The sequence below is a fragment of the Pelophylax lessonae genome, assembly GCF_965119305.1.
Source record: "Pelophylax lessonae genome assembly, chromosome: 2".
Lineage (NCBI taxonomy): Eukaryota > Metazoa > Chordata > Amphibia > Anura > Ranidae > Pelophylax > Pelophylax lessonae.
The window spans coordinates 173,189,744-173,212,092 of record NC_138769.1 but is presented as its reverse complement, the minus strand read 5'-3'; the positions used below and the strand labels follow the sequence as shown (position 1 = coordinate 173,212,092).

General features: G+C 45.5%; 1 protein-coding gene across 1 annotated transcript in view; it reads right to left on the bottom strand.

Annotated features, from left to right (window-relative positions):
• Positions 1–224: 224 nt before the first annotated feature.
• Positions 225–22,349, bottom strand: part of BCLAF3 (BCLAF1 and THRAP3 family member 3) — a 205,818-nt gene continuing 183,693 nt past the window's right edge. The window contains exon 13 of the mRNA XM_082245414.1: positions 225–717. Within this exon, the coding sequence (XP_082101540.1) occupies positions 688–717 (30 nt within the window). The 3' untranslated portion in view covers positions 225–687. The remainder of the gene's footprint in view (positions 718–22,349) is intronic.

The window sequence follows — 22,349 nt, the reverse complement described above, 5'->3', positions numbered from 1 at the left end:
ATCTTAGATGCTCAGCCCATTTGTTTGCTGTACAGAGGGGGAGCGGGCTCCTGGGCTAGGAGGAACAATACAGTGTGTGTTGTTTGTCAAATAAACCAAATGGGACCTAAATGACATCCTAGTTCTGCTGCCCATTTGTTTTTGCACCAGACTGGTTGTAATAGGCAACACAAAGACATACACATATGGCCCTCTGAGTATTAAAGCACAGAACCAAGTCAGCATCAAACAATTCAGGCACTTTATTAACATTAATAATACACAAACCATGAAACAGAATTTTACAACTAACAAACAAACCAACAAAAAAAAAAAAAAACAGTATGGAGAAAATCCAAACAAAAACATGCTCTTATTGAGGAGGAATATGCACAATAAATAAGACAGTCCCATAGGAGGGATGATCACTGCTTGAAAAACATTTTTAATGCTTTGCATATGTTTTTTATTTTCTTGCAAAAAAAAAAAAAAGTAACAGGGAAACTAGTAATCTTCCATCTCAACGCTGTCTTTACAAAAATGTGAAAACCGTAAAAAAGTTGTGCAGCATTCCACTACCGAAAAATAGTTATTTTCTTTTATCAAGACTATTGAGCTTGTAATGCCAGTGCTCCTGAAAGTCACATATCTAAATCTAGAAGTCCTTTTTTTTTGCAGCACAGTCTCTATGAAATCCAGGGAAGAACATTATATTCTTGCAGCAGGGTTCCCCCATCCCTGTGGAGAGAAATGACAGAATGCATGAGTGAAATATTATCCAGCTAGTATGAAATACTGATTCATAGTACAGTTTTGCTTTTCTATTTTAATGTAATAGGAAGGCACAGTGACAGAAGGAGTAAACCCAGCTGGCAGCCAAATGGTGAAATGCTGATCAGCTCTGTAGGTGGTAAATGAAGCATTCGTGTAAACTAACTATGTGTGTTTGTACACAACATTTAGCAGCAAGGTCAGACAGGTAATGATAAATACTTCCAGTAGGTGGAAAAGTACGCTTTTACTGGTTTAACAGGAAGGAAGTTTTTATTCTTTAGTCCCGTGATCCTGGATTTCTATCGCTGTAGCCACCACTGGTGCCCAAAGCAATACCCTTTACTAAGATCACCTCTTTCACACCTATGTTACTGGTCTTAACCTAGCTAAGAATACTTTGATAAAGAAAAACCATATATTAGATGACATATTTCTACCAATAATGGGAAAAATATGTGGCGGTAATTATACAGGGCGAAGGTGCCTTTTCGCCCACTGTGCCTAACAGTAAATCTGATGCAGGAATAAATGCTTTTACAGGCACATGAACTTTAATGGCATCCCAGTCTTAGTCCATAGGGTTCATTATTGAGTTGGCCCACCCTTTGCAGCTGTAACGGCTTCAACTCTTCTGGGAAGGTTGTCCACAAGGTTTAGGAGTGTGTCTATGGCATGTGTGACCATTCTTCCAGAAGCGCATTTTTGAGGTCAGGCACTGATGTGGACAAGAAGGCCTGGCTCGCAGTCTCTGCTCTAATTCATACAAAAGGTGTTCTATTGGGTTGAGGCCAAGACTCTGTGCAGGCCAGTCAAGTTCCTCCCCCCCAACTCGCTCATCCATGTCTTTATGGACCTTGCTTTGTGCATTGGTGCGCAGTCATGTTAGAACAGGGACAACCCCAAACTGTTCCCACAAAGTTGGGAGCGTGAAATTGTCCAAAATGTCTTGGTATGCAGACGCCTTAAAGAAGTTGTAAAGTCAGAAGATTTTTTTATCTAAATGCATTCTATACATTAAGATAAAAAACCTTCTGGGTGCAGCAGCCCCCCCCCCCCCAGCACCCCCTAATACTCACCTGAACCCAATCTCCGTCCAGCGATGTCCACGAGTCCTTCAGCCGTCCAAGACTGTCCCTCCTGATTGGCTGGGAGACAGCAGCGGCGCCACTGGCTCCAGTGGCTGTCAATCAAATTTAGTCAGCCAATCAGGTGAGGGGGGGGCTGAACGGCAGCTCCATGTCTAAATGGACAGATGGAGCTGCAGCTCGGCTCGGGTGCCCCCCATAGCAAACTGCTTGCTGTGTGGGCACTCGATAGGAGGGAAGGGCCTGGAGCTGCAAAGAGGGACCCGAGAAGAGGATCTGGGCTGCTCTGTGCAAATCCACTGCAATAGATCAGGTAAGTATAACATGTTTGTTGTTAAAAAAAAAAAAAAAAAAAAAAAAAAAAACGAGATTTGGCCAACCACAACCCCTGAAAAACAACCCCACACCATAATCCCCAACCCCCCCAAATGATTTGGACCAGTGCACAAAGCAAGGTCCATAAAAACATGGTTGAGCAAGTTTGGGGTGGAGGAACTTGACTGGCCTGCACAGAGTCCTGACCTCAACCTGACAGAACACCTTTGGGATTAATTAGAGCAGAGACTGTGAACCAGGCCTTCTTGTCCACATCAGTGCCTGACCTCACAAACGCGCTTCTGGATAAATGGTCAAACATTCCTACAGACACACTTCTAAACCTTGTGGACAGCCTTATCGGAAGAGCTGTTATAGCTGTAAAGGGTGGGCAAATTTAATAGTGAACCCTACGGACTAAGACTGGGATGCCATTAAAAAGGAAGTAAGCTTCCTCTGCAAACAGTTACCTATAGGTAAGTCTATAATAAGGCTTACCTATAGGTAGTGTAAATTTGTCCTAAATGTATACTGTTTAGGAGATTTTTATATGACATGCAGCCAGTGACATCACTGGTGCGTGCGCTCTGAAGGAACTGCCACGGGTGCTGTTCCTTCCAAGCCCCGTGCCGTGAACGTCGGCTCCCGCGCGTGACAACATTGCGGCCCGTGCCAATCACAGCGCAGAGCCCGCCAACTCGGAAGTAACTCCGGGGAAAATGTCAGCAGTGACACAGATGTGCAGGCGCTGCTGAGGGGGCTTCGTTCTAAGGTAAGTATTATATAATGAGCTAGTATGCAATGCATACTAGCGCATTATGCCTTTGTCTTACAGGGGTTTTTTTTTTTTTTTCGTTTTTTTTTTGGGGGGAGTTTACAGCCTCTTTAAAGTTCATGTGTGTGTTTAAAGGCAGGCGTCCCAATACTTTTTTTTAATATAGTGTATGTCTGTCACTCCTCCTACTACTTCCCTATGTCCTCCCCCCTAACATCATTTCAACCTGCCATCTTATTGAGAGGAGTTGGGGGAATAGCAACTTTCAGTAATATAGTGTATATACAGTCAGGTCCATAAATATTGGGACATCGACACAATTCAAATCTTTTTGGCTCTATACACCACCACACTGGATTTGAAATGAAACAAACAAAAGATGTGCTTTAACTGCAGACTTTCAGCTTTCATTTGAGGGTATTTACATTCAAATCAGGTGAAAGGTGTAGGAATTACAATAGTTTGTATATGTGCCTCCCACTTTTTAAAGGGACCAAAAGTAATGGGACAATTGGCTGCTCAGCTGTTCCATGGCCAGGTGTGTGTTATTCCCTCATCCGATTTTAAAGGAGCAGATAAAAGGTCCAGAGTTAATTCCAAGTGTGCTATTTGCATTTGGAATCTGTTGCTGTCAACTCTCAATATGAGATCCAAAGAGCTGTCACTATCAGTGAAGCAATCCATCATTAGGCTGAAAAAACAAAACAAAGTGTTTTGAACATCCTTAAAAAAGAACGCACCGGTGAGCTCAGCAACACCAAAAGACCCGGAAGACCACGGAAAACTGTGGTGGATGACCGAAGAATTCTTTCCCTGGTGAAGAAAACACCCTTCACAACAGTTGGGCAGATCAGGAACACTCTCCAGGAGGTAGGTGTATGTGTGTCAAACTCAACAATCAAGAGAAGACTTCACCAGAGTGAATACAGAGGGTTCACCACAAGATGTAAACCACTGGTGAGCCTCAAAAACAGGAAGGCCAGATTAGAGTTTGCCAAACAACATCTAAAAAAGCCTTCACAGTTCTGGAATACATAAACAGATGAGACCAAGATCAACTTGTACCAGAGTGATGGGAAGAGAAGAGTATGGAGAAGGAAAGGAACTGCTCATGATCCAAAGCATACCACCTCATCAGTGAAGCATGGTGGTGGTAGTGTCATGGCGTGGGCATGTATGGCTGCCAATGGAACTGGTTCTCTTGTATTTATTGATGATGTGACTGCTGACAAAAGCAGCAGGATGAATTCTGAAGTGTTTCAGGCAATATTATCTGCTCATATTCAGCCAAATGCTTCAGAACTCATTGGACGGCGCTTCACAGTGCAGATGGACAATGACCCGAAGCATACTGCCAAAGCAACCAAATCGTTTTTTATGGGAAAGAAGTGGAATGTTATGCAATAGCCAAGTCAATCACCTGACCTGAATCCGATTGAGCATGCATTTCACTTGCTGAAGACAAAATTTAAGGGAAAATGCCCCAAGAACAAGCAGGAACTGAAGACAGTTGCAGTAGAGGCCTGGCAGAGCATCACCAGGTATGAAACCCAGCGTCTGGTGATGTCTATGCGTTCCAGACTTCAGGCTGTAATTGACTGCAAAGGTCCCTTAAAAAGTGGGAAGCACATATACAAACTGTTGTAATTCCTACACAATTCACCTGATTTGGATGTAAATACCCTCAAATTAAAGCTGAGAGTCTGCAGTTAAAGCACATCTTGTTTGTTTCATGTCAAATCCATTGTGGTGGTGTATAGAGCCAAAAAGATTAGAATTGTGTTGATGTCCCAATATTTATGGACCTGACTGTATATAAATATATATATATATATATATATATATATATATATATATATATATATATATATATCTATCTATCTACACATACACACGCACAGGTTATAAAAATAAAATAATGCGATACCCTTTTCAAAGTAAAAAAGGGCAGGATTTGCAGATCTTCAATACTCTCATACTGGTGCTGTTCCCCACAGACTTGATACTCGGTACAGGGCTGCTCATCTCTCAGGTTGAATAATGGCTATCATCATCCAATCCTTTTCCTGTATGCCTAATACAAACCTATTTTGCCACCCTCTGCACGTCGGGAGCCGTGCTTTGAAGTGCACTGTATTAACTAAGTTGACCACCACTGTTTTACCCCTCACCACAAGAGTGCAAAAAGGTTTTGATCTGGCAATTTTGTTTAATATCCTTTTTATTTTAATTTTGATCAAAAAAGAATAAACAAACATACAAGGAAGAAAAAAGAAAGTCTATATCATTCTCATTCAAAAAGTACGAACAACATAACATAACATTGAGAGTGTGCTCTGGTAAATTCCAGATACGGTAAATATTCTTCCAAATACAAAATCTCATTAAATTATAACGAAAAATAAAAGAAAGAAAAAAAGGAAAGGATAAGAGAAAAAACAAACTCACATACCATAATTCAATCAGTTAGGTTATCACAATCGCCTTATAAATTGGGGTAGTTTTAAAAGAATACCATTTACTCCAACTGGCTAATTGTCTGACTGGATTTCCTCCAGAAATGTACGTGAGTTCCTCCAACAGACATACATCGTCCAGCATTCAATCTGGCAATTTCGACAACCAGTCCATAAAATAGTGCATCGGCTTCCTGATTCCTCAACAAATAGGTTTTGTATAGCTTAGAAATAGGCTTCAGATAGTTGACATTCTGCATTATGAAACTGGCACCAGTCAAGTGCTGACTACAGGTTTTTGGCTTCTGTGTTTCTGTGCTAGACTCCCACTTTACCAATGCAGCTGCATCCCAGTACATGTTCTTGGTCATGCTTAACAGAGGAACTATTTACTTCTCAAACATCATTTAGACTGGTTCTATGTCCTGTCTATCTTCTAGATCCAAACACCTAAAGCTTAAACTCATCTGACCATAAATACTATTTTCCAATCATCCATTGTCTTCTGTGCTCTTAGCCTTTTTTTTTTTCCCCTTTTTTTAACTCTTTCTTAGCCTTTTCTTTATAACTGCCCCAGAGAGTCGTTTTTGCACAGAAGATAATACTGGGGTTTTTCGCCTGCAACATTCCTGTATCAGTAGTTTCTGTTTGTGTTCAAAGTGGTCTAATCAGTCGGCCCAATTTTGTATGTGTTTTTTGTTTTTTTTGCCAATTTTGTTATTTTTTTTGCACCATGTATCTATGAAATCCTTGTTCCAAGCATGTTTGAAGCCACTTACTGTTGACTAGTTCCTCTGCTGTAAGTCCGTTCCAAACATCAACTACTCTTTCAGTAAAATAATACATCACTTCTGTTTGTAGTTTAAGAACTGACACTTCCTGTGAACAAAACTAAATATCCCACAATCCATGGGTCTCGCACTGGTGAGGGTGAGAGCTTAATAGTAATTTGATCTGACATAGACAAACAGCCAGAGCAATTAACAGCAATAAACACCATGCTGAAAGAGAATGTTTTCAACACATCAGCATTTGTGATGAAACACATAGGAAATGGTGAGCCAAGGACTGAATGTTGGCGATTTACAAAAACTGGAGAGTGAAAAATCCCATTCAGCTCTGCAGAGAAACCAATCAGCTTCCAGGTTTTTTTTTTTTTGTCAAAGCTGAATTGAAAAAGCTAAAGTTAGAAGCGGATTAATTAAAACAAAGGTGACCAGCGCTATGGATTAATAAGGTGAATGCAGAAACAGACGGTGTGAGCTGCCAACAACCAAACCCAACAAGTTGGGTTGGAAATAAAATAGTGCAAGTGGGGTTGTGAACGGCGCTACCGTTTTTCAAGAAATAGCAATATTATATTTGCTTAGCGTGAATGGTGATACCACTTAATGTGTGCCGTGAATAAATAGATAAATAAATTTTAAAGTGCAATCTTATAAAATGCTGTATAAAAATATTGTGTAAAAATCAATAAAAATAGATTATATAAATGCCTTGTATCTTAAATTATTGGTGATAAAGTGCATAAGTGCTAGTGCAAAGAAAGGAGAGACACAAGGCTGAAATAAATTAGTGAATTTTATTTAAAAAAAGACCAGGTGGAACATATATCTATCCTCACTATGAACCAAAGGTGATGGTGTTTAGTGAAGAGAAAAGAAGTAAAAGCTGCTGTGAGCAAACGAAAAAAATGTATACTGAAATTAATAGGTGTAAGATGAATAGGATAAATGAATTAATGTGATGAATTTGGGTTGCAACAACCTGCGTGACCGCTAGGTGTCGCACCCTGCTATATGACCTGATATCAGTTGCAGGAGGGTACCGTATATCTGGGTTCCGCTGTCCCCTCTGACTTCCTGGTGGGTCTGCGTGATTCCTCAGAAAGAAGAAAGGAGACCCCTAGGTATCATATCCAAACAACATGATAAAAAAGTGTAGAGACTCACAGGGAGATTCGAGGCTGTCCGCGATCAGTGTAGTGTGGCCGGGAAGCTTCCGCGTTCCACGGCTCTGGCTCCGGGTGCCGGAAATGACGTTAGACGTCGCTGACTCCGCCCTTTTTGGGCGGAGTCAGCGACGTCTAACGTCATTTCCGGCACCCGGAGCCAGAGCCGTGGAACGCGGAAGCTTCCCGGCCACACTACACTGATCGCGGACAGCCTCGAATCTCCCTGTGAGTCTCTACACTTTTTTATCATGTTGTTTGGATATGATACCTAGGGGTCTCCTTTCTTCTTTCTGAGGAATCACGCAGACCCACCAGGAAGTCAGAGGGGACAGCGGAACCCAGATATACGGTACCCTCCTGCAACTGATATCAGGTCATATAGCAGGGTGCGACACCTAGCGGTCACGCAGGTTGTTGCAACCCAAATTCATCACATTAATTCATTTATCCTATTCATCTTACACCTATTAATTTCAGTATACATTTTTTTCGTTTGCTCACAGCAGCTTTTACTTCTTTTCTCTTCACTAAACACCATCACCTTTGGTTCATAGTGAGGATAGATATATGTTCCACCTGGTCTTTTTTTAAATAAAATTCACTAATTTATTTCAGCCTTGTGTCTCTCCTTTCTTTGCACTAGCACTTATGCACTTTATCACCAATAATTTAAGATACAAGGCATTTATATAATCTATTTTTATTGATTTTTACACAATATTTTTATACAGCATTTTATAAGATTGCACTTTAAAATTTATTTATCTATTTATTCACGGCACACATTAAGTGGTATCACCATTCACGCTAAGCAAATATAATATTGCTATTTCTTGAAAAACGGTAGCGCCGTTCACAACCCCACTTGCACTATTTTAGAAGCGGATTGGCTACCATGCACAGCTGCACTAGATTCGGAGTGCTCCAGTTTTAGTAAACCAACCTCAGTGTGACCCAGAGAACAAGAAGTTGCCTGTCTCTTTAGCGAATAGGACAAGCTGGGTGAATGAATACATGGACACAGGGGAATTGATCAGCCATGACACTACAAACTGCAGACATAACATGTGAGCACATCAATTCAAGGTAAGGCAAACAAACAATGCAGGGAATATAACTACACTAATACCTACCTAATAACAAAAACATCTTAGGCCTCATGTACACTGCTACTTGTAAATGGATGTTTAGGAGCAGTTGGGCATTTTTTTCAGAAGCCCCTGAACCCTCCTCTATGTTATCTTATCTGTCCATGTACACTGAGTCGTTTACAGTCATTTAGAGGCAGTTGAGTTCAGTGTCGTTTTTTGGAAAGCAATTATTTGTATTCAGGATGTTCAGACCGTGTGTTTACCGGCATTTCAAACGCAAAACGCGACCGATTGGATCACCCGCGTTTAGCGCTTGCGTTTTTACTGTTTAAAGGGGAATGATTTAAACACGGCTGCAAAGGCGACACAACGGACGTTTTAAATGTCCTTTACATAGCTGTTAAATTCCAGCGTTCAAAGGACTTTTTAAAACGTCCCGTGTACATGTAGCCTTAAAGTGTACAATGGCTTTAAATACAGTTATTAAGGCATAGGCTAAGGGAGTCACATTAGGACACACATGCAGCTGCTACAAAAGGGGCTTTTCAGAGATACAGTATGGGAATAAATGCATGCCTTTCACAGCACTTTAGCAACTGCATTGTCTTTTTTAATCAAGTATTAATTATTCCAAATACTGTACATCCATCCCAATGAATGTTTACCTGGCACGCTAAGCAAAAATCTTTATATATCAAGAATAGAACCATAAGGGCCCATTTAGAATTATGCATTGCAGTATTAGGCATTACCAGCACCCAATGCACTAAAACAGTAGAGCATTACCAATGCAGATGCAATGCACACGCCATTCAGTCTTTACATTCCTCAGGTTGTTAATAAGCTGTTAGTCTACAAGTTGTTGAACCACATGTAAATTGCTGCCTAATACTGTGGCCAAAGCCCTAAAAAGTTTATAATTTTTTTTTTTAGCCTTTTGAAAAACGGAATTTTTGTAAAATCTTACCTGTAAAATTCCTTTCTCTGAGTCCTCCGACAGTCGCCGCCTCTTCATATTCGTCACATATGGGGTATTAGACTTTGCTCCGAAGGAGTAGCTAGGCAACAGAATATGTTAACAATAAAGCTTTAACATATCCCACCCTCAAGGGGTGGTCCCCTCAGTCAATACCCTCCTACTTCCTGCAACCATATCTCAGTTTTAGTGGAATAGCAGTAGAGTATACATTCAAACCCCAAAAGAGGGGCGGGGGCGGCGACTGTCGGAGGACTCAGAGAAAGGAATTTTACAGGTAAGATTTTACAAAAATTCCGTTTTCTCTTACGTCCTCCGACAGTCGCCGCCTCTTCATATTCGTCACATATGGGGACGTCCCAAAGCAGTGCAAACATGAGGGGTGGGAAACGCATCCGCGCCGAAAGGCAACGCAGTCTCCACATCAAAGAAAGGAACCTTACCAAAGGAAGGAAACCAGCTGGGCAACAGCAAAAATAAGTGCTCAACAGGAGCAACAACCCAGGAAAAGACAAAAAACCAGGGGATACAAAACTTATCCCAACAGCCAGGAGTCCCCAACAAAGGACCCTAGGGAACAGCCGCACTAAGAACCTTGCGGCCAAAGGAAGCATCCGCCGATGCCTGAACATCTACTTTGTAGAATTTTGTGAAAGTGTGTACGGTCGACCAAGTCGCCGCCTTACACACCTGGGCTACAGAAGCCCCATGATGACAGGCCCAAGACGTACTCAGAGATCTAGTAGAGTGCGCCTTCACAGGCACAGGGGGAACCTTCCCCTGCAAGGCATAGGCCTGTTCAATGGTCTGCCTGATCCATTTGGCAATGGTAGAGGCGGAAGCCGCCATGCCCTTCTGAGGACCCTCTGGAAGAACAAACAAGGAGTCCGTCTTTCGAAAAGACTCAGTCGATTTAAGGTAAACCCTAATCGCCCGAACAACATCCAGAGAATGCAATCTCACCTCCTTTGGATGTTTAGGCTTCGTGCACAACGAAGGCAAAACAATATCCTCGTTAAGATGGAATTCCGAAACTCGTTTCGGCAGAAAAGAAGGATTAGGTCGCAAGACCACCTTATCCAAATGAACAACCAGGTACGGAGACTTGCAGGATAAAGCCGCCAGTTCCGACACTCTGCGAGCCGAAGTGATCGCCACCAAAAAGGCGACCTTTTTGGACAACATAGACAACGAGATCTCCCTGATCTGTTCAAAAGGAGCACGTTGTAACACAGATAGGACTAGATTCAAGTCCCAAGGGGGCAAAGGATCCCTCCTAGGAGGAACCAGATGCCGCACACCCTGAATAAAAGTGCCAACCAAGGAGTTGGAAGCCACGGGACGTTGAAACAGAACGGCCAGCGCAGACACCTGACCCTTTATCGTAGCCAGCGCCAAACGCTGATCGACACCCGTCTGAAGGAAAGACAGCACACGGGAAACCGAGTACGTGCGGGGTGAAAGTCCCCTGGACTCACACCAGGCAAAATAGGCCTTCCAAGTACGGTAAAAACCTTTCCCGAGGAAGACTTCCTCGCGTTCATCAAGGTATGAACAACCTCTGGAGAGAGACCCTTCTCCTTCAGGACCTCGGTCTCAACAGCCAGGCCGTCAAAGCCAGCGACTGTAAAGCAGGATGGTAAATCGGTCCTTGAGACAGTAGATCTTCCCGAAGAGGCAGACGCCAGGGGGCGTCGACCGCCAGATTCACGAGGTCTGCGTACCAGGACCGGCGAGGCCAGTCCGGTGCCACAAGGATCACCGTGCTGCGTTCCGAGTGTAACCTGCGAAGGAACCGGGACAGCAACTGAATCGGTGGAAACGCGTACATCAGCCTGTACTGATGCCACGGGGCCACTAACGCGTCCGACGCGTCTGCCCGAGGGTCGCGCGTCCTTGCCACGAACCTCTTCACCTTGTAGTTGAGGCGAGACGCGAACAGGTCCACATCTGGAAGACCCCACTTCGCGCACAACATCTGGAAGACAGCCGGATGGAGAGACCATTCCCCCTGATCCAGGGTCTGGCGACTCAGATAGTCCGCCTGCCAGTTCTCCACTCCCGGAATGTGAACCGCCGTTATCGCCGGGACATGAGTCTCGGCCCAAGACAGAATGTCGGCCACTTCTCGAGCCGCTCGGGCACTCCTGGTGCCCCCTTGGTGGTTGATGTAGGCAACCGCCGTGGCATTGTCCGTCTGCACCCGAACCGGGCAGCCCTGCAGCCGGTCCGTCCAGCGATGAAGACAGAGCCTTATCGCACGCAATTCCAGAATGTTGATCGGGAGGGAAGACTCCCCCTCCGACCAGGTCCCCTGGGCGGACAGAACGCCCAGAACACCACCCCAGCCCGACAGGCTGGCATCCGTGGTGATTATCGTCCACGAGATCGGACGAAACGACTTGCCCCCGGACACCAACGGGGACTGGAGCCACCACAGAAGGTTTCCCCTGGTGCGATGACTCAACGAGATCTGAAGATCCAGAGATTGAGGTCGCCCGTCCCACTTGGACAAGATCTCCGCCTGGAGACCCCGCGTGTGAAACTGCGCGAAAGGAATCGCCTCGAAAGCCGAGACCATCAATCCCAGACATCTCATACACGTCCGCAGAGACGAGTTCGGAACGTCCCTGAGGGACCTGACTTCCTCCTGAAGAGTCCTGAGTTTGTCTTCCGGCAGGAAGACCTTCGCCTGCACCGAGTCCAGTATCATTCCCAGATAGGGAAGACGAACCGACGGACTCAGTGTCGACTTTGGAACATTTATCGTCCAACCGAACTCCTGCAGAGTTTGCATCGTGACAGACAGGTCCTTCTCCAGACCCTGACTGGTCGCAGACCGAATCAGAATGTCGTCCAGATACCCCAGGACAGAAATGCCCTGGGCCCTCAATAATGCCAGAACCGGTGCAAGCACCTTGGTGAAGACCCGCGGAGCCGAGGCGAGCCCAAAGGGCAACGCCACGAACTGGTAGTGATCCTCCGCAATGGCAAATCGAAGGTATCTCTGATGACCCTCGAATATGGGGATGTGAAGATACGCATCCTTCAAATTGATGGAGGCCATGAATTCCCCCGGAACCAGGGCAGCCACCACCGAGCGCAGGAATTCCATGCGGAACTTGCGAACCCGCACAGAGCGGTTCAGAGCTTTCAAGTCCAGAATTGGACGAACCTTGCCCTCCTTTCTGGGCACGGTGAACAGATTGGAATAAAACCCCCGAAATCTGTCCCGATGAGGCACCGGAACCACCACTCCCTGAGCCCTCAGGTCCCGCACCGCCAGGTGCAGATCCCGCAGGCGCTCTGGAGACAGTTGTAGATTTGAGGGAAAAAATCTGCTCTCTGGCCGAGAGAGAAACTCGATCTTGTAACCAGATCGAACGATTTCCAGAACCCATCTGTCCCGCACACGGGCCAACCAGGGCTGAAGAAAACCGAGCAAGCGTCCCCCCACCCCAAAACTGGGTGAGGGCGCCCCTTCAGGCCGAACTGTTATGGGCCGCAGGTCCGGATTGGCCGGACTTCTGTTTCCCAGACCAGGGTTTCTTCTGAGAGCCCTGGCCTTTGAACGGTTTGCCCTTGTAGTGCGGCCGAAAGGCACGAAAGGACCCCTGAGGGGGCCGAAAATTCGCATGCTTCTTCCCAGAAGCCCCCTTAGCCTTGGGGAAATGGGGCAAGAGAGTGCTCTTACCCCCGGTGATCCCCTTAATCAACACATCCAGGGACTCCCCAAAAAGGCGAGACCCATCATAAGGCAGATTGGCTAAGGTTTTACGTGAAGATTGGTCCACCGACCAACATTTCAACCAAACCAGGCGGCGAGACAACACCGCCACGCTGTGCACACGTGCAGCCAACGGAATCAGGTCCAGGTCCGCATCACACAGATACATGACACCCTGGTGGATCTGATCCACCATGTCCAGGGTCGCCGCCGAGGCCGAATCGGCCACTAGGACGCGCCTAAGCATCTGCGTCCAACTTGCGATCGCCTGGGCCGCCATGAGAGAAGCAAATAGAGCCTTAAGCATAGAACCCGTAACAGAATAAGTATGACGGGCAAGAGACTCCAGTCTCCTATCCGTGGCATCACGGAAAACAGGGGATCCCTCTGCAGGAATCGCAGTGGCTTTGTTCAAAACCGCAATTGCATGATCCACTGGTGGAGGCACACACCACCGTTCATCAGTGGCAGGGGAGAAAGGATAACGCAGCTTGAATTTACTTGGTACCGCAAAAGGTTTGCGCAGATCGCGCCATTGATCCTTTACAGCGCGCTGAAAATCAGCATTGCAGGGAAAAACCTGCGGCGTCCTGCGTTTTCTCTGCGTCCCATAAGCCGCCAAGGCAGCGGGGGGACACACTTCGTCCTGCAAACGTAGCGTCTGCTTAATGGAAGCAATCAACTCATCCATGATTGCAAGCTCTTCAGGCGAGCCAGGGGGAGAATTATCAACCCCCTCAACCTCAGCCTCTACCTCAGACCCCACTAGATCAAGAGAGGAACGGGACCCCGACAGGGGGGTCCCTGCCAGAACAGCCCCATCACCTTCACCCTCAGAATCGGAGGACAGAGTAACTCTGGGCCGTTTAGTAGATTGAGCACCTGGGCAGCAAGGCCAGCCACAATAGTGGCTAAATCCCCCCCTGGGGGGGAAACAGCGGTCCCCTGGCTTTCCACCAATACTGTGGGAAACTTGCCCTCCTGAGAATCCATTGCCCCTGTACGCCAGACAACCAAGGGTTAACTGCCCCCTTTCAGCAAGCGCGGTAAGCGCAGCCCACCGCACACACTCAGGCACAATGAGACCCCCACAGGGAATATACAGACTGAATACAGGCAATGGACAACAGGAATAGAAGGATAAAACCTGAGGAGACCCCGCTGCTGCTGCTGCCTCGACCGGTGTTCCAGGAAAAAGGAAGTGATGCTGCCAGGGCGCTCTATGTAAGCCTATGGAGGCTACAAGAAAATGGCCGCCGTGCATGTAAACCATGCGGCCGGAGCGGGCGCCGGTAAAATGGCGTCGTTTGGCGCCGAAACCGCCGCTCCACAGTGCATAAAAACACACACAATTTCATCCCATTATATGGATACATGTTAGATCGCCGCAGCGATCGCTGTATATGCCCCAACATGCCATTAAAAACATGCCCCACAGCACACAGCTTCCCACACTGCCCAGCCTGACACACACAGTGTCATACAGCTCCCCCCCCCCTTGCAGCCCACAGCATGCAGCCGAGAGATAGGGAGACAAGCAGTGTGATTTAAAGGCAGGTTACACAGTCCCAGACTGAGACCCCCCCCAGACAGACAGGTCCCCACATAGACACACTTACCTCATATGGCGTGGGGAACCCGCACAGGCGAACAAGCCGCTGCACATGAGGCAGGGAGAGTCGCAATTCAAGACGCACACAATGGCGGTTAAGAAACCGCACAGCGTCCGGTGAGGTAGCCACCTCACCAAACATCCCTGCACCGAACAGGGATGGGTCGTTCACCGTGCCAGGAGCGTTACCTGGCTGAACGCTCGATGGCAGACTGGGAAGCCACTGACCCACGACCTGCGATCAGGGGGATCAGCCCGAGACCCAGTCCGCATGATCCTCTTCGTCCGAAGAACTAACTAATGCTGACAAAAACAACAGCTAAGTAAAAGGTAGAGAAAAAACTCAAATAAAATATTAAAAAGAAGAAAGAGTCTGGGACAAAAAGTCCCAGCACAGAGAGAGCCAGCCACTCCTGACAAGCTAGACATTAAAACTGAGATATGGTTGCAGGAAGTAGGAGGGTATTGACTGAGGGGACCACCCCTTGAGGGTGGGATATGTTAAAGCTTTATTGTTAACATATTCTGTTGCCTAGCTACTCCTTCGGAGCAAAGTCTAATACCCCATATGTGACGAATATGAAGAGGCGGCGACTGTCGGAGGACGTAAGAGAAAAATATTTTTTTTAATATTTACATCCAAAATGATTAGGTGAAATGCATTGCTAAATCATGCCTGCCATCTACTGGCAATATGCAGTATTTTACGTTTTTGCTAAAAACTTTTAAATTCATGCCTTAAAAAACTTGACATCGATAGTATGTAAACTTCTGGAGGGGATAATAAGGGACTATATCGTAGAGTTTGCTAAAGACAACAACATCAGCAGTAATCAGCACGGGTTTACAAATGGGCGTTCTTGTCAAACCAATCTCTTAACATTCTATGAGGAGGTAAGCTGTGAGCTAGATAGGGGGAGACCAGTGGATGTGGTGTACTTGGATTTCGCTAAGGCATTTGATACAGTTCCCCACAAGCACTTAATTTATAAAATAAGGTCTGCAGGCATCGACCGCAGGGTTTGCTCTTGGATACGGAACTGGCTAAAAGGGCGTGTCCAAAGGGTGGTAATAAATAGCGCATACTCAGACAGTTCAATTTTTTCATAAACAGCATTGAGGACGGGATCAGTAGTTCGATATCAGTTTTTGCAGATGACACAAAATTGGGCAGGGCAATAACTACACGGCATGAAGCAGATATCCTACAGAATGACCTAGACAAAATAACAGAGTGGGCAACGACATGGCAAATGAGTTTTAATGTGGAGAAGTGTAAGGCTTTGCACTTGGGGACTAAAAACATAAAAACACAATACACTTTAGGGGGGGAACCTTTGGGGGAATCAAAAATGGAGAAAGATCTGGGAGTCATGGTAGAGGATAGACTAAGCAATAGCATGCAATGTCAAGCGGCAGAATATTAGCATGCATAAAGAAAGGGATGTATTCCAGAGATAAAACTATAATCCTACCACTTTTTTAAAAATCTGGTCCGACCGCATCTGGAGTATTCTGTCCAGTTCTGTATGCCAGTCCTCAGGAGGGATGTGTTGGAGCTGGATAGAGTCCAGAGAAGGGCAACTAAACGAATTAGGGTATTGGAAGACCTTAATTATGAAGAGCGTCTGCAATCGCTTGATTCCCTAGAGAAGAGACGCCTGAGAGGGGACATGATAGCAATTTATAAATACCTCAATGGTGATCTCAGCATAGAAAAAAAGCTATTCAGTCGAAAGGATTGCATGAGGACTCGAGGGCATACAATACGATTAGAGGAGAAGCGTTTTAACCTCAGGCAACGCAGGGGGTTCTTTACGGTTAGGACTACAGGATTGTGGAATTCTCTACCACAAGAGGTGGTTTCTGCGGGAAGTATGGTTGCTGTCAAAAGACTTTTGGACATACATCTCAATAATCAGAACAGTCAGGGGTATGAGAGATGATTACGGCCACACACACCTACACAGGTTGAACTGGATGGACTATTGTCTTTATTCAACCTCAACTACTATGTAACTATGTGACTGCCATGACCAATCACAGCAGGTTACATGACAAAAATAGATGTTGTACAAAATAGATGACTTCCTTTCATGCCATCCGTTATGTACAATTGTGTTGCTAACTGTGATTGGTCGATTTGATCACATGGTACAGACAGGGCCAATCACAGCCCATCTGTACAATGTGATTAGCTTTAACCAATCACAGCTAATCACAACGAAACTGACTGAGGCTGGATTCACATGTATGCGAATTGGATGCAGGTTTCCTCGCACCCAATTCGCATGACAGGAGAGTGTGACCAGCTATCAATGAAGAGTCACTATCTGTCTGATCCATCTGGAGATGGTAGCCGAAAAAGTGGCCAGCCCTTTCCTTGGTCCTTGTGTAACCACAAAGAGCAAGTCTGACCTCTGATAGGACTCCGTAGCTGCCAGATGCACCTGAATCGCTCGAACCACATTTGAGGTGTGCAAGGCAAATTTAATGGGATGAGCCGGCTTGGGACACAAGGAAGACAACACAATGTCCTTATTTAAATGGAAGTCAGAGACATTTTTGGGCAGGAAAGATGGACAGGGACGAAGAACCACTTTATCCCTTATGGACCACTAAATAGTGCTTCTGAGACTCCGAATAAGGGAAAAAGATCCTTCCAAGTCTTCCTCAGGAGGTTCCAAGCAACCTTGGTCTGGTAAGCCTAGCGCTTCTCCAGACCCGCAGACAAGACCCCTTCAGCATGAAGGTCTGCCCTCACCCATTACTGGGGTGGAAGAACATCTTTGCTGGTTTCCGGCCCGGTGGACCTCTTTTGTGAGCGTCAAGGAGGGGTACCCAGAAAGGGGGGCAAAGTTGGTGCTTTTCAGATTTTTTAGGTCCTGAGTCTCCTTGTGTGGATTTAATTTCTGCAAAATTTTGAGTGACGTCCAAACTACCTAAGGTCCCCCTTATCCCTGTCCAGGGAATTGAATTACCTAGGTCTGATTTTATTTCTGACCAGGGTGGTCCTTTCTCTGAAAGATCTTCAGGAACCACAGACCGTTATTCACTGGCTGCTGTCACACAGTTCTCTCTCTCGACTTGCATACAGGTTCTGGGTCTGTACACTACCAGGCAGGGACAACATTTTGAGGAACTAAGTAGGGCATGCACCTAGGGGTCTCAGCTGCGCCCTCTGCACTGGAATACCCCTCCCCCGCATACCGTCAGGGCAGGACACACGCCACCCCAAAACTTTTACTGAAGGGGAATGGCGGGGGAGACACCCTGGAATCTCAGCTGCCTTCCCTGGGACCCCCACCAGTCGAGGGACTTTAGAATAGGAGGAGGGAACCCGCAGGCAGGCCCGACCATCCCTGAAAGGTACCAGTGTCCACCCCAAAACCGCCCAAAGGGGAGAGGGGGACTGTACTTACCCTTCCATGGTGTAGGTGACGCTCCAGACAGAACTCCTAACTACCGAAGTCGGGGAGCTGTTGGCCAAGGGACCGCTGCAACTCAGACCAGTTGCCCGGTTGTATGGGACCCTGAGAGACGTTTAACTCACGGGCCAGCCTCTGTGAGGCTATCTCGTGGCCGACTTAGCTCGTAGCTGCGGTCTGTACGCGCTCGCTGCCTAGGCGGACCACTGGATCTAGATTATCCAGCCCGTCCGTTGATTGTAGATCTCCCAAGAGATAAAACAAGATGAAAAAGAAGAAAAATCTGCTAGGACCAGAGATCCCAGCAGGGAGTCCAGTTCCTTACTCCTGAGTAGACAGATTAAAATTTGATCACCTAGAGCAGAGAGGGGGAATATATACCAGCTGAGGATGGCCCATGGGTGTAGCCAGGGGTTTTTGTTCTGCCTAGTCCTACTCCTGGAGGAGGCGATATAACCCAGTAGTTTTGATTTATGGAGCGCTGTGTCCCCTGATAAACAAATAAGAAATTTAGTTTGGGTACAGTATTGCATGACCGTACAATTGACATTCAAAGTGCAACAGCGCTGAAAGCTGAAAATTGGCCTGGGCAGGAAGGAGATAAAAGTGCCCGGCCCTGAAATGGTTAAAGAATGCTGCTTGAAGCGTAATAAATAAGGATGGGTTCAGGCATGTTTGGATCCTAGTTCCAACCCACTAGAGCAATCCCACCAGGAACCCGTAACTGCACAACGCCAATCATGAGCAGCATGTATATGTGCAGCTGCAGTCCCGGGAAATGCCTGACTGCCTATGATTGGTGGTGTGCAGTGACTGCTTCTTGGTGGGGTTGCTCAGGGGGGGTTGGGACTTACGATACAAACACGCTTGAGCCCATCCCTAGTGCTAAAAGCTTCACAGATCTCTGTGTTTACACGGCTATCATTTAGGCTGAAGTCTATGTGAACAGGGTTTACAGTGTTCTTGAAAAGCAATATCATGTAGAAAAGAGACTTGTAATGTGCCCTGACTGGAGGAGGGACTGAAATTTGAATATAATGAGCCCTCTCCAACACGTTCCTCTCAAAACAGAATTTTGAAACGTATTTGTAGCATTTGTCGCGTTTAGGGCAGCCCATTCAAGTAAATGGGCTGCCCTAAGCAGGACAAGAGGAAATGAGGAAACGCTCCAAAACGCGCAAAAAAATCACACAAGCGGGAACTCAAGCTCTTGCTGCAATCAGGTGTGAACCCAGCCTTAAGGCCAAGGTCTAGATTTTCAGTAGGAAGTCCCAAGGACATTTGTTTATGTGGACCAAAGTTAGGATTAACAAGTGGACAGCATCAGGCTCCATCTTGATCAAGCTTATTAAAAGAGCTTTGGGAAGAAATGGGATGTGTGTGAAAGGTTTGCATTAGGGATGCACCGAAATGAAATTCTTGGCCGAAGCCGAATAATAATGAAATGCTTGGCCGAAGGCCGAATACCGAACGCAGTGTTTCGCATTTTTTCCATTTATTTTGCCAATTTTTAGGGGGCACGCTAATGGGCACATTTTATGTTAGGGGGCACGCTGATGGGCAAAACAAAACATTTAAATCAGCGTTGCTCTTAACATAAAATATGCCCATTAGCGTGCCCTTTAAAATAAAATATGCCTATCAGAGTGTCCCTTAACATAAAATATGCTCATCAGAGTGCCCCTTAACATAAAATATGCTCATCAGCATGTCCCTTAGCATAAAATAAGGGGCACGCTGATGGCCACATTTTATGTCAAGGGAGCACTCTGTTGGGCACATTTTTTTTCTTTTTTTTTTTTTTTAAGGGGCACTTTATAGGGCACTGTAATGTAATGAGCATGGCAAGTGGCAACAAAATATGGCAGTCTGCACACTAATGCTTGTGCAGCTGCCAGCTACCGTATTCTCCCCCAAATGTGCTCAGCTCCACCTCACATACCTGAACTGCAGCCAGAGCCAAAAGCCGCGAACAGGGGGGCGGGGCGTGGACCTAGTGTGAAGGAGCCGCAGTCAGGAGCAGGGGGCGGGACGCGCGCGTGACGTCACACCCCCTACTCGCGGCCGGACAGGACACCGGCGGCGTGTGAGAAGGGAGCCGCGAGCCGCAATGAGGAAGGTGAGCGGTCAGGGCGGAAGCTGACATTGTTCGGCTCAAAATTATTCGGCCTTTTGACTTATTTGGCCGAATGCCGAAAGTGCTATTTTCTCTATTTTCGGCCGAATAATGTTCGGCCGCCGAATATTCGGTGCATCCCTAGTTTGCATCTTTGTGTCCATAAATCTAGCTGTGAAAAGTACCAAAGTCTTTGAAATAAACTCCCTGTCTGATGTCAGCAGTGAATTTTCTCAGTTCTTAGCCATGTTTTGCCATCTTCATACCAATTTCTGCAAAAGTCCCTTCTACCGTATGATAATGGGTGTAACCAGTCTTGGATGGGAATAGGGAGTATCTCCATAAACACATAAGGGCCCTGCAAGGTGATCTTAAATCTCACAGTAAAAGAGGAATTAGCCTTGCAAATGATAAAATCAAGCGGATAACCCCATCTGCTCCATGGGTGATTCAGTTTCACAATTCACGCAGCTTGATGCAATGGTCCACTATGCTGTTTTTCCTCTTCGTTCCCTAGCGAGCCCGGGATGGATCAGAGCAGTGGCATGTGACTGCACTGACCAATCAGAACTACTCTGATACGACCTGGCATCCCTAAAAAAGGAGGAAGAGCCGCACGGTTTTCAAACTCTAGGATCGCTGTACTGGGCTGCATGGACGGAGAAATTGTATCATTCATGGAAGTAAGTGCAGTGGGAATGGGAGTGGGGTGAGGAGGGTGTATAGGATTTACCTTTTTTCAGTATTTTTCTGAAAAGGTGAACTCACATTTTAATGTACTTCTTTGAATAAAATTATCTAGATTTCTCCTTAAAGTTGAGACTCTGTGGTGTCGCAAATATCATTTTACATCACTGCCTCTACGGTATCTTGCTGTGTTTTTTTATGGAACAAATATAATGTATTTTAAAAGTGAATTATTTTTATACAACTGTTCAAGCTACTGACAAAAGCCCAACAAAGAACGTTCCAAAAAAAATGACAGGCTATAAGTGTATGTCTACATTATGTGTTAAAGTATAGCAGAGCACTATAGTGTATGACCAATTTCCTCTAATACAACAGTGCCACCCAGTGGCAACAAACAGATGAACTCTCATCTCCCTCAACGTTTATTTTTGCTTGAAGATGAATGTTTTTAACATTTTACAGGGTAATGTGGGCTTTTTTTCCTTTCCTGGCTAAAGATGTGACAGTAGTGACAGTAACAGACTCATGAATCACCCATTCCATTTAATTCCAGATTTATTGTGGACAGATGACAGCTAATAAAAAAACAAAATGTTAATGGCTATTACTTTTTTGCATTAAATTGAGCAGAACATTGAGAAATGTCTAAGCAGGTGAACGTAATGTCTGTGTGGCGACTAGTGGGTGGGGATGAGGCAGTAAATCGACTTAGTATGGATGGAAGAAACATTAGACACATGAATTGCATTTCTAACAAAATACTTATGTCATCAATAGTTTTTGGTGCCTGGAAAGGGTTTTTTTTTAAAAAGTTCATAACACTGACTGCTAGCACTAACATGTTAAAAGTTCATAACAATGACTGCTAGTACTAACATGTTAACCAATGTAAATTTAAAGCCTAAGATTAGTCAAAAATTTTAAAAAAAAAAATCAGAGATGTCAGTGTGAAGCGTCCCTTGTGCTGCTGGCTCCTGTTTTAGTTGAAATCTTCAATTTTCTGATGCCCCCATCGCTTTAACATCTATTTATCACATGTACTGTATTTTTCTAGAGCTATACACATTGTTGACTTACTAAAACTGGAGAGTGCAAAGTCTTTTGCAGCTGTGCATGGTAGCCAATCAGCTTCTTACTTCAGCTTCTTCAATTAAGCTTTGACAAAAAAACTGGAAGCTGATTGGTTTCTGTGCACAGCTGCACCAGATTCTGCATCTTTAGTAAATCAACCCCTATGGCTTTTTTTTTTTTTAGACCTATCTGATATCCATCTGTTATGATCTGCACAAGTTTTGGATTAAAGCTTCCTATGATCTGCAAGATATCATTTGGATCAAGTCACTCTATCTGCTAATTCTACTGAGGCTGTAA